This window comes from Pecten maximus, chromosome 8, assembly GCF_902652985.1.
Source record: "Pecten maximus chromosome 8, xPecMax1.1, whole genome shotgun sequence".
Taxonomy (NCBI): domain Eukaryota; kingdom Metazoa; phylum Mollusca; class Bivalvia; order Pectinida; family Pectinidae; genus Pecten; species Pecten maximus.
The window spans coordinates 45761928-45774945 of NC_047022.1; the positions used below are offsets into that span (position 1 = coordinate 45761928).

A 13018-nucleotide genomic window follows, 5' to 3' on the forward strand; every position below is an offset into this window, starting at 1 on the left:
AAGCCTAACTGTCCTGGGATAGTATAAACTAGATATACAATTCTGTATAATTGTGGTGAAGCCTAACTGTCCCGGGATAGCGAGTGTAAACTAAATATACAATTCTGTATATTGTGGTGAGGCCTAACTGTCCTGGGATAGCGAGTGTAAACTAAATATACAATTCTGTATAATTGTGGTGAAGCCTAGCTTTCCTGGGATAGTGTAAACTAAACATACAGTTTTGTATAATTGTGGTGAAGCCTAACTTTCCTGGGATAGTGTAAACTAAATATACAATTCTGTATAATTGTGGTGAAGCCTAACTGTCCTGGGATAGTGTAAACTAAATATACAATTCTGTATAATTGTGGTGAAGCCTAACTGTCCCGGGATAGCGAGTGTAAACTAAATATACAATTCTGTATAATTGTGGTGAAGCCTAGCTGTCCTGGGATAGTGTAAACTAAATATACAATTCTGTATAATTGTGGTAAAGCCTAGCTGTTCTTGGATAGTGTAAACTAAATATACAATTCTGTATAATTGTGGAAAAGCCTAGCCGTCCTGGGATAGTGTAAACTAAATATACAATTCTGTATAATTGTGGTGAAGCCTAGCTGTTCTTGGATAGTGTAAACTAAATATACAATTCTGTATAATTGTGGTAAAGCCTAGCCGTCCTGGGATAGTGTAAACTAAATATACAATTCTGTATAATTGTGGTGAAGCCTAACTGTCCCTGGATAGTGTAAACTAAATATACAATTCTGTATAATTGTGGTGAAGCCTAGCTGTCCTGGGATAGTGTAAACTAAATATACAATTCTGTATAATTGTGGTGAAGCCTAGCTGTCCTGGGATAGTGTAAACTAAATATACAATTCTGTATAATTATGGTGAAGCCTAGCTGTCCTGGGATAGTATAAACTAGATATACAATTCTGTATAATTGTGGTGAAGCCTAGCTGTCCTGGGATAGTGTAAGGAATAGCGAGTGTAAACTAAATATACAATTCTGTATAATTGTGGTGAAGCCTAGCTGTCCTGGGATAGTGTAAACTTAATATACAATTCTGTATAATTGTGGTGAAGCCTTGCTGTCCTGGGATAGTGTAAACTAAATATACAATTCTGTATAATTATGGTGCAGCCTTGCTGTCCCGGGATAGTGTAAACTAAATATACAATTCTGTATAATTGTGGTGAAGCCTAGCTGTCCTGGGATAGTGTAAACTAAATATACAATTCTGTATAATTATGGTGAGGCCTTGCTGTCCTGGGATAGTGTAAACTAAATATACAATTCTGTATAATTGTGGTGAAGCCTAACTGTCTCAGGATAGTGTAAACTAAATATACAGTTCTGGTACATTGTATATCATTCTGTTTTATTAGTGAAACTGAAGATTGTATTGAGATTTGTTGAGATATTGAGATTCTTTTTATTTCTGACAATTAGGTCCTCAGAGTAAAAAGTTTTACCAGATTGAAACATTTTGAACTCATTCAAGTGACTAGCAGAACATTTTTGTGAGCCTATGATACTGGACCCTTTTAATACTGGAGCTTATAATATTGGACCCTATATACAGACACCTGGCAGATTCCCTGATAGACTGAGACAGGTGGTATATTATAAAGCTCAAGGTGTCAACCTGGCCTAATCAAACTACCTGTAAATTAGTGGTGTAAGAAAGGTTAAATGAACTGTAAGATGGGGTGGAGATCCATGTATTTACACCTGACCAACACAATGGACACTCACAGCCTTGAAGTGTATCCCTCCAGTTTGAATGCTCCACTCAGCATTTCTTTACAAACTTGTCAAGCAGAGGTTAATCCTGTTGGAGTAAATGTCTTTAAAATGACAGTGGTTTTCTGTGATACAAAACTCTGTCAAGTGGACTGTCCAGTGTCTGTTGTGTGGATCAAGTGGACTGTCCAGTGTCTGTTGTGTGGATCAAGTGGACTGTCCAGTGTCTGTGGTATGGATGTAATACTGACTGTCCAGTGTCTGTTGTGTGGATGTAATACTGACTGTCCAGTGTCTGTTGTGTGGATGTAATACTGACTGGAGTGTGTCTGTTGTGTTGATGTAATACTGACTGTCCAGTGTCTGTTGTGTGGATGTAATACTGACTGGAGTGTGTCTGTTGTGTAGATGTAATACTGACTGGAGTGTGTCTGTTGTGTGGATGTAATACTGACTGGAGTGTGTCTGTTGTGTGGATGTAATACTGACTGGAGTGTGTCTGTTGTGTGGATGTAATACTGACTGGAGTGTGTCTGTTGTGTTGATGTAATACTGACTGTCCAGTGTCTATTGTGTGGATGTAATACTGACTGGAGTGTGTCTGTTGTGTGGATGTAATACTGACTGGAGTGTGTCTGTTGTGTGGATGTAATACTGACTGTCCAGTGTCTGTTGTATGGATGTAATACTGACTGGAGTGTGTCTGTTGTGTGGATGTAATACTGACTGTCCAGTGTCTGTTGTGTGGATGTAATACTGACTGGAGTGGGTCTGTTGTGTGGATGTAATACTGACCTCCAGTGTCTGTTGTATGGATGTAATACTGACTGGAGTGTGTCTGTTGTGTGGATGTAATACTGACTGGAGTGTGTCTGTTGTGTGGATGTAATACTGACTGGAGTGTGTCTGTTGTGTAGATGTAATACTGACTGGAGTGTGTCTGTTGTGTGGGACTGGAGTGTGTCTGTTGTGTGGATGTAATACTGACTGGAGTGTGTCTGTTGTGTGGATGTAATACTGACTGGAGTGTGTCTGTTGTATGGATGTAATACTGACTGGAGTGTGTCTGTTGTGTAGATGTAATACTGACTGGAGTGTGTCTGTTGTATGGATGTAATACTGACTGGAGTGTGTCTGTTGTATGGATGTAATACTGACTGGAGTGTGTCTGTTGTATGGATGTAATACTGACCTCCAGTGTCTGTTGTGTGGATGTAATACCGACTGTCCAGTGTCTGTTGTGTTGATGTAATACTGACTGGAGTGTGTCTGTTGTGTAGATGTAATACTGACTGGAGTGTGTCTGTTGTGTGGATGTAATACTGACTGTCCAGTGTCTGTTGTGTGGATGTAATACTGACTGGAGTGTGTCTGTTGTGTGGATGTAATACTGACTGGAGTGTGTCTGTTGTGTGGATGTAATACTGACTGGAGTGTGTCTGTTGTGTAGATGTAATACTGACTGGAGTGTGTCTGTTGTGTGGATGTAATACTGACTGGAGTGTGTCTGTTGTGTGGATGTAATACTGACTGGAGTGTGTCTGTTGTGTAGATGTAATACTGACTGGAGTGTGTCTGTTGTGTGGATGTAATACTGACTGGAGTGTGTCTGTTGTGTGGATGTAATACTGACTGGAGTGTGTCTGTTGTGTGGATGTAATACTGACTGGAGTGTGTCTGTTGTGTGGATGTAATACTGACTGGAGTGTGTCTGTTGTGTGGATGTAATACTGACTGGAGTGTGTCTGTTGTGTGGATGTAATACTGACTGGAGTGTGTCTGTTGTGTGGATGTAATACTGACTGGAGTGTGTCTGTTGTGTGGATGTAATACTGACTGGAGTGTGTCTGTTGTGTGGATGTAATACTGACTGGAGTGTGTCTGTTGTGTGGATGTAATACTGACTGGAGTGTGTCTGTTGTGTGGATGTAATACTGACTGGAGTGTGTCTGTTGTGTGGATGTAATACTGACTGGAGTGTGTCTGTTGTGTAGATGTAATACTGACTGGAGTGTGTCTGTTGTGTAGATGTAATACTGACTGGAGTGTGTCTGTTGTGTGGATGTAATACTGACTGGAGTGTGTCTGTTGTGTGGATGTAATACTGACTGGAGTGTGTCTGTTGTGTGGATGTAATACTGACTGGAGTGTGTCTGTTGTGTGGATGTAATACTGACTGGAGTGTGTCTGTTGTGTGGATGTAATACTGACTGGAGTGTGTCTGTTGTGTGGATGTAATACTGACTGGAGTGTGTCTGTATGATGTACTGGGTGTCTGTTGGTAGATGTAATACTGACTGGAGTGTGTCTGTTGTGTGGATGTAATACTGACTGGAGTGTGTCTGTTGTGTGGATGTAATACTGACTGGAGTGTGTCTGTTGTGTGGATGTAATACTGACTGGAGTGTGTCTGTTGTGTGGATGTAATACTGACTGGAGTATGTCTGTTGTGTGGATGTAATATGTAATACTGACTGGAGTGTGTCTGTTGTGTGGAGTATACTGCTCGTGCAAGTGTGTCATGGTTGTGTGGTATTGAATACTGAACTGCCAGTGGTCTGTTGGGTGGATGTAATAACTCGACTGTCATGTCGGTGTGCGTGGATGTAGATACTGATAGCTGGCCATGTGTCTGTGGTGTAGGAATGTTAATACTAGACTGCGAGTGTGTCCTGTTGTGTAGGGATGTAATACTGACTGTCGCAGTGTGTCTGTTGTGTAGGATGTAATACTGACTGGAGTGGTCTGGTTTGTCGTGGATGTGAAATTGACTGTCTGGAGTTGTCTGTTGTGTGGATGTAATACTGACTGTCCAGTGTCTGTTGTGTGATGTAAATACTGACGTGGAGTGTGTCTGTTGTGTGGATGTAATACTGACTGGAGTGTGTCTGTTGTAGTAGATGTAATACTGACTGTGAGTGTGTCTGTTGTGTAGGATGTAATACCTGACTGGAGGTGTCTGTTGTGTGGATGTAATACTGACTGGAGTGTGTCTGTTGTGTGGATGTAATACTGACTGGAGAGTGTCTGTTGTGTGGATGTAATACTGACTGGAGTGTGTCTGTTGTGTGGATGTAATACTGACTGAAGTGTGTCTGTTGTGTTGATGTAATACTGACTGGAGTGTGTCTGTTGTGTGGGACTGGAGTGTGTCTGTTGTGTGGATGTAATACTGACTGGAGTGTGTCTGTTGTGTGGGACTGGAGTGTGTCTGTTGTGTGGATGTAATACTGACTGGAGTGTGTCTGTTGTGTGGATGTAATACTGACTGGAGTGTGTCTGTTGTGTGGGACTGGAGTGTGTCTGTTGTGTGGATGTAATACTGACTGGAGTGTGTCTGTTGTGTGGATGTAATACTGACTGGAGTGTGTCTGTTGTGTGGATGTAATACTGACTTGAGTGTGTCTGTTGTATGGATGTAATACTGACTGGAGTGTGTCTGTTGTGTGGATGTAATACTGACTGGAGTGTGTCTTGTGTGGATGTAATACTGACTGGAGTGTGTCTTGTGGATGTATACTGACTGGGTTGTCTTTTGTGTGATGTAATACTGACGGAGTGTGTCTGTTGGTAGATGTAATACTGACTGGAGTGTGTCTGTTTGTGTGATGTAATACTGACTGGAGTGTGTCTGTTGTGATGGATGTAATACTGACTGGAGTGTGTCTGTTGTGTAGATGTAATGTACTTGCTGAGGAGGTGTGTCTTGTGTGGATGTAATACTGACTGGAGTGTGTCTGTTGTGTGGATGTAATACTGACTGGAGTGTGTCTGTTTTGTGGATGTAATACTGACTGGAGTGTGTCTGTTGTGTAGATGTAATACTGACTGGAGTGTGTCTGTTGTGTAGATGTAATCTGACTGGAGTGGTGGTCTGTTTGTGGATGTAATACTGACTGAGTGTGGCTGTTGTGTAGATGTAATACTGACCTGGAGTGTGTCTGTTGTGTAGATGTAATACTGACTGGAGTGTGTCTGTTGTGTAGATGTAATACTGACTGGAGTGTGTCTGTTGTGTGGATGTAATACTGACTGGAGTGTGTCTGTTGTGTAGATGTAATACTGACTGGAGTGTGTCTGTTGTGTAGATGTAATACTGACTGGAGTGTGTCTGTTGTGTAGATGTAATACTGACTGGAGTGTGTCTGTTGTGTGGATGTAATACTGACTGGAGTGTGTCTGTTGTGTGGATGTAATACTGACTGGAGTGTGTCTGTTTTGTGGATGTAATACTGACTGGAGTGTGTCTGTTGTGTAGATGTAATACTGACTGGAGTGTGTCTGTTGTGTAGATGTAATACTGACTGGAGTGTGTCTGTTTTGTGGATGTAATACTGACTGGAGTGTGTCTGTTGTGTAGATGTAATACTGACTGGAGTGTGTCTGTTGTGTGGATGTAATACTGACTGGAGTGTGTCTGTTTTGTGGATGTAATACTGACTGGAGTGTGTCTGTTGTGTAGATGTAATACTGACTGGAGTGTGTCTGTTGTGTAGATGTAATACTGACTGGAGTGTGTCTGTTGTGTGGATGTAATACTGACTGGAGTGTGTCTGTTGTATGGATGTAATACTGACTGGAGTGTGTCTGTTGTGTGGATGTAATACTGACTGTCCAGTGTCTGTTGTATGGATGTAATGCTGACTGTCCAGTGTCTGTTGTGTGGATGTAATACTGACTGGAGTGTGTCTGTTGTGTAGATGTAATACTGACTGGAGTGTGTCTGTTGTGTGGCACGTTTGAGTATTAATTAGCCTGATGAATTACTATTATTATAATATTAAAGTTACTGTTAATGTATTAAGACATGAGTCTATAGCCTAATGAATTACTATATTAAAGTTACTGTTAATGAATTAAGACATGAGTCTATAGCCTAATGAATTACTATATTAAAGTTACTGTTAATGAATTAAGACATGAGTCTATAGCCTAATGAATTACTATATTAAAGTTACTGTTAATGTATTAAGACATGAGTCTATAGCCTAATGAATTACTATATTAAAGTTACTGTTAATGTATTAAGACATGAGTCTATAGCCTAATGAATTACTATATTAAAGTTACTGTTAATGTATTAAGACATGAGTCTATAGCCTAATGAATTACTATATTAAAGTTACTGTTAATGTATTAAGACATGAGTCTATAGCCTAATGAATTACTATATTAAAGTTACTGTTAATGAATTAAGACATGAGTCTATAAATGTACCCTTCCATGTGTGCCTTACCATTTTATTGTCAGACACAATTAAAATTTTACTTGCTTATAGATTCTGTCACTAATTTCCTTTATAAATAAAACATAATTATAACTTCTTATTTAAGTGGTTAAGCACAATATGCCTGTATATTGTCTTGTTTTTATATGTCCCTCCTGAACATATACTATGCAGTATAAATGATTAACTGATTTTATCCTTTTACTCTTTCAGTACCGTTGTCGACTATAGTCGACATAAAAATGTGCTCTCTCTTCCCCGTTGTCGACTATAGTCAACATAATTTGAAGCTCCCTCTTTCGTCAACAGGCCTATTTGATGTTATTAAAATGTTGATTTGTTGAAACCATCACCCGACATATACAATCACCTGATGCAATGACCAATAAAATATGGTCAAAACATTTTTGCTGACAAATTTGTTTTTATTTCGTTTGGGTTACATGTTTTTCCTTTAGAGTAATAGGTGATATATTTTATTCTCAATATGTTGTTAATGTAAACAATATGGCGGCTTGCTACATTTGCATTTTGGACATCATTGTCTAGGCCGTTTCAGAGTGTTCAATCTGACATCTAGATTTTATTTAGTTAAACATTTCTTAAGATAACACTAACCTTTGTGTTTCTATATGAAAAAACAACGACCCAAAAATGCACATGTAATCTGCCATTTTGTTTAAACGTATGGGGGCAAGCCTAATAACTACTTCCGGTACGGAATCTCGAAAGAACACAAAGTACGGAATGAGTTAATTATATCTTTCTGAAATTGAATGCTATATAAACCAAATCAGTACCCTGACTAGATCTGTCTGGAATCCTGTCAGTTGGTCTACTTATGTAAAAGGAATCTGAAGCTTTATTTGTTACTTGATCAATAATTAATTGCTAAAATGAAAGCATCACTAGCTTGTATAAGCTGAATCTGTTTTGTATACAACATACGATACATTTTGTATAATTATAATTTCCTTCAACATTATGATTGTTGATGTAGTATAGCTAGATTAACTAAGACCTGTTTCAAACATTTTGTTGATGTCGACATAGATATTCTCCTCCTCCTCATCAATGTTAATGTCGTATGTCCTACCCAAATGTACAGGGTGCCGTCTCCTCGTCCAACACGGCAGACATGTTGTACACATGATGTTGGACCAAAACTTGGAGTTATCCGCTTGTCTGAGCTGGCTGTTTTCTTTCTGGTATTTCCTAGGGTAGATTGTGTTGTAAATAGGTTCTGAATAGTGACTGTCCAAGGGATGTGTACAGGGACATCGCTCAATTTTGGGTTTCTGAAGAACTGTTTTTGCTACAAAACAATCCAATGTTTGATTTTCAAGGAGTTTGTTTACAGTGGAAAAATGGTGTTTTTGGAGGAGTCGTTTTGCACCTTTGTCAGGATACATTTTGAGAAGCCATTCCAAAGTATGAAAATACTGAGTTTTCATTAGTAGTTCATCGGCAGTTTGGAAACCATATTTACATAGTTCTTTTGCATTACAGAGATGTTGAGATTTCAGTAGTTCGACAGCAGACTGTTGAGGGGGTCGTTGAGATTTCAGTAGTTCGACAGCAGACTGTTGAAGGGGTCGTTGAGACTTCAGTAGTTCGACAGCAGACTGTTGAGGGGGTCGTTGAGACTTCAGTAGTTCGACAGCAGACTGTTGAGGGGGTCGATCTCCTAGTTGGCCCACTCCTGTTAGCAAGCTGTACTTTTTAAGAAGAGCATTTGCAGTTTTTGGGAAATTATAGTTTTCATGTAAGAGTTCTACTGCTAGAGGAAGTTGATGTTTTTTCAAAAGATCTTTTGCTGTCGGAAAGCCTTCCTTTTTCCACATTTCATGGTAAACACTCATTGGTAATACTTTGTACACTAAGCTATAAAATGGCACAATGTGTTCTTCTTATTTGTCTCAATTTGTTTATTCAAAGTCTCATGCACTTGTAAATCTTTAGAGAGTTTAGCAGATCATGTTTGTAAAGTCTGTATTCCATCTTGACATACATTTATGTTAACCAACCAGGTTCTTAATGTTCTCTAAGGGATGACCATGACCTGAAAAGAGAAATTCTACAATCGTCTTGAAAAAAATAAAAAAATAAGAACCTGCATCATTAATGCTAATGGAACTTGTTAAGAAATAAATGTGTACCAGTACAATTTTTCAGTTATTCTAAGACAATTTATAGTTCTTTATAAAAAAATTGTTGTCTTGTCATTAATTTAATTTTTTCAAATAAAGTCTTCAGTTCTGTTTAACAGTGTTTTATCTTTTAGAGTAACTGGGGGGTTCCAATCCTAGCAGTGTTACCTGGACTAAATACTAACCATACCTTACCTGGACCTGTACTAATCATACCTTACCTGGACCTATACTAACCATACCTTACCTGGACCTATACTAACCATACCTTACCTGGACCTATACTAACCATACCTTACCTGGACCTATACTAACCATACCTTACCTGTACCTATACTAACCATACATTACCTGGACCTATACTAACCATACCTTACCTGGACCTATACTAACCATACCTTACCTGGACCTATACTAACCATACCTTACCTGGACCTATACTAACCATACCTTACCTGGACCTATACTAACCATACTTTACCTGGACCTATACTAACCATACCTTACCTGGACCTATACTAACCATACCTTACCTGGACCTATACTAACCATACCTTACCTGGACCTGTACTAACCATACCTTACCTGGACCTATACTAACCATAACTTACCTGGACCTATACTAACCATACCTTACCTGGACCTATACTAACCATACCTTACCTGGACCTATACTAACCATACCTTACCTGGACCTGCATGTACTAACCATACCTTACCTGGACCTATACTAACCATACCTTACCTGGACCTATACTAACCATACCTTACCTGGACCTATACTAACCATACCTTACCTGGACCTATACTAACCATACCTTACCTGGACCTATACTAACCATACCTTACCTGGACCTATACTAACCATACCTTACCTGGACCTATACTAACCATACCTTACCTTGACCTATACTAACCATACCTTACCTGGACCTATACTAACCATACCTTACCTGAACCTGTACTAACCATACCTTACCTGGACCTGTACTAACCATACCTTACCTGGACCTATACTAACCATACCTTACCTGGACCTATACTAACCATACCTAACCTGGACCTGTACTAACCATACCTTACCTGGACCTATACTAACCATACCTTACCTGGACCTATACTAACCATACCTTACCTGGACCTGCATGTACTAACCATACCTTACCTGGACCTATACTAACCATACCTTAATTACCTGGACCTATACTAACCATACCTTAATTACCTGTACCTATACTAACCATACCTTACCTGGACCTATACTAACCATACCTTACCTGGACCTATACTAACCATACCTTACCTGTACCTATACTAACCATACCTTATATTACCTGGACCTATACTAACCATACCTTACCTGGACCTATACTAACCATACCTTACCTGGACCTATACTAACCATACCTTACCTGAATCTATACTAACCATACCTTACCTGGACCTATACTAACCATACCTTACCTGGACCTATATACTAACCATACCTTACCTGGACCTATACTAACCATACCTTACCTGAACCTGTACTAACCATACCTTACCTGGACCTATATACTAACCATACCTTACCTGGACCTATACTAACCATACCTTACCTGGACCTATATACTAACCATACCTTACCTGGACCTATACTAACCATACCTTACCTGAACCTGTATCCATACCTTACCTGGACCTATACTAACCATACCTTACCTGGACCTATACTAACCATACCTTACCTGGACCTATACTAACCATAACTTACCTGGACCTATACTAACCATACCTTACCTGGACCTATACTAACCATACCTTACCTGGACCTATACTAACCATACCTTACCTGGACCTATACTAACCATACCTTACCTGGACCTATACTAACCATACCTTACCTGGACCTATACTAACCATACCTTACCTGGACCTATACTAACCATACCTTACCTGGACCTATACTAACCATACCTTACCTGGACCTATACTAACCATACCTTACCTGGACCTATACTAACCATACCTTACCTGGACCTATACTAACCATACCTTACCTGGACCTGTACTAACCATACCTTACCTGGACCTATATACTAACCATACCTTACCTGGACCTGTACTAACCATACCTTACCTGGACCTATACTAACCATACCTTACCTGGACCTATACTAACCATACCTTACCTGGACCTATACTAACCATACCTTACCTGGACCTATATACTAACCATACCTTACCTGGACCTATACTAACCATACCTTACCTGGACCTATACTAACCATACCTTACCTGGACCTATACTAACCATACCTTACCTGGACCTATACTAACCATACCTTACCTGGACCTATACAGCCTGATTTCTTGGGAGTGTGTTGCCACCCATCTACATATGTATATGGAGGTAATTTGTTTTGTCTCCAATATGTACTGACAAATTGATAATGTTTTATTTCCTTAACATGACAAATAAAAACAAAATACTATTGATACATCTGTTAGATATATTTGTGTTGCCTCTATAAGAGATGTAAAACATTATTCCTAAAGCTGTCAAGCTTTGTAACTGGTCTGTTTAGATTTAAATGTTTGTGTTGGAATGCTGATAAACATTATTGAGCTGACTTACAGACCAAAACCACCTGAATCTGATATAAGTCATTTGTTACGATGTGTGACGTCAGTAGGTTGGGTTTAGTTAACAAAAGACAAACCCTCCATTTAAACTTGGAGTTTACTTATGCCCCAATGGATATTTCTGTATCCTTAGATATATATTGGCCGTGATATTTCTGTATTCTTGGATATAGATACATGGCCATATTTCTGTATGTTTAGATATTGGCCATGATATAAATATATTTCTGTATTCTTAAATATTGGCCATGATATTTCTGTATAGGCTAGGAAATTACTGATCAACTACACTAGCTAGTTAAGCTGACAATGCTTGATATTAGTAGGTTTCTGCTGTATGTTCTCGTTACTGCTGTTAAAAAGCTAGGTTAGCTTATGAGTTTTATAATTAGTTTGATGTAAAAAGATTTGTAAGATAACTTGTGTAGGATTGACACTTTCACCTGAACAATTAATTTTGTATGTTACAGTGTATTTAGAAAATTTTCTTTTTTATTTTGATCTAATAATGTATACCAAATTACATTTATATCTCTAATATGAAAAATGCTATACTGAAATCACCCATTGTCGATATGACATAAGTCAACAAATAAGTTGTGAAATGTAATATTGTTTTTATCAATACGGTAGTGTGTTGACCTTATAGTGCTATGTGTGTGGTTTGTAGAAATCAATGATATTTAATGAACAATGACAAAGTTATCGCCTCAAGTTATTCCGTCACCCACGTCAGTCGATATTCATTTGTATTGACCGTTCCAGATGGCACATTATATTCCAAAACAATATTTATCTTATACCTATTAAATATTTTCTGTTGTGATTAGATTTATTTATTTTTATTTTTACACATTGAATTGTGCTTTGTAACCTCATTTTCTGATTAGGTTTAAACAGCAGATCTGAAGGGTATATCTGAGAACTTAAGTATGTGTTCGCTGAGACCGAATTTCTCTTGATTTGTAGAGCATGGTTGTACAATAGAGCTAGGTCGCAGATTCAGCTGACAATAACATTTACCTGTGTTCTCCTCAGAATCATGGTGGTCTAACTTGGAAACAAACAAAGCAGACATTTGTCTCTGCTGAAAATACATGTATCAATTTCATATAAACGAGAAAAGTTTGAAACCCTCCAATTAACAGTCTGAGTAAAATCACTTACCTGTTAGAATACTAATTAAGGTGTTGTCCTGTTTACCTGTGTTGTGGAGGACACTGAGGAGAGGATACTTTGTGTCCAGTATATGGCTGTGATATCCACTATAAAGGCTTTATA

General features: G+C 38.6%; 2 protein-coding genes across 14 annotated transcripts in view; one reads left to right on the top strand and one right to left on the bottom strand.

Annotated features, from left to right (window-relative positions):
* Positions 1 to 13018, top strand: part of LOC117333679 (RIMS-binding protein 2-like) — a 323862-nt gene that overhangs the window by 35498 nt on the left and 275346 nt on the right. The window lies entirely within an intron of this gene.
* LOC117333681 lies at positions 7150 to 13002 on the bottom strand. The gene is made up of 2 exons (XM_033893101.1): positions 12905 to 13002; positions 7150 to 9024 (listed from the first exon to the last, which is right to left on the bottom strand). Exon 2 carries the CDS (start codon positions 8822 to 8824, stop codon positions 7973 to 7975), a length of 852 nt encoding a protein of 283 aa, XP_033748992.1. The 5' UTR covers positions 8825 to 9024; positions 12905 to 13002; the 3' UTR covers positions 7150 to 7972.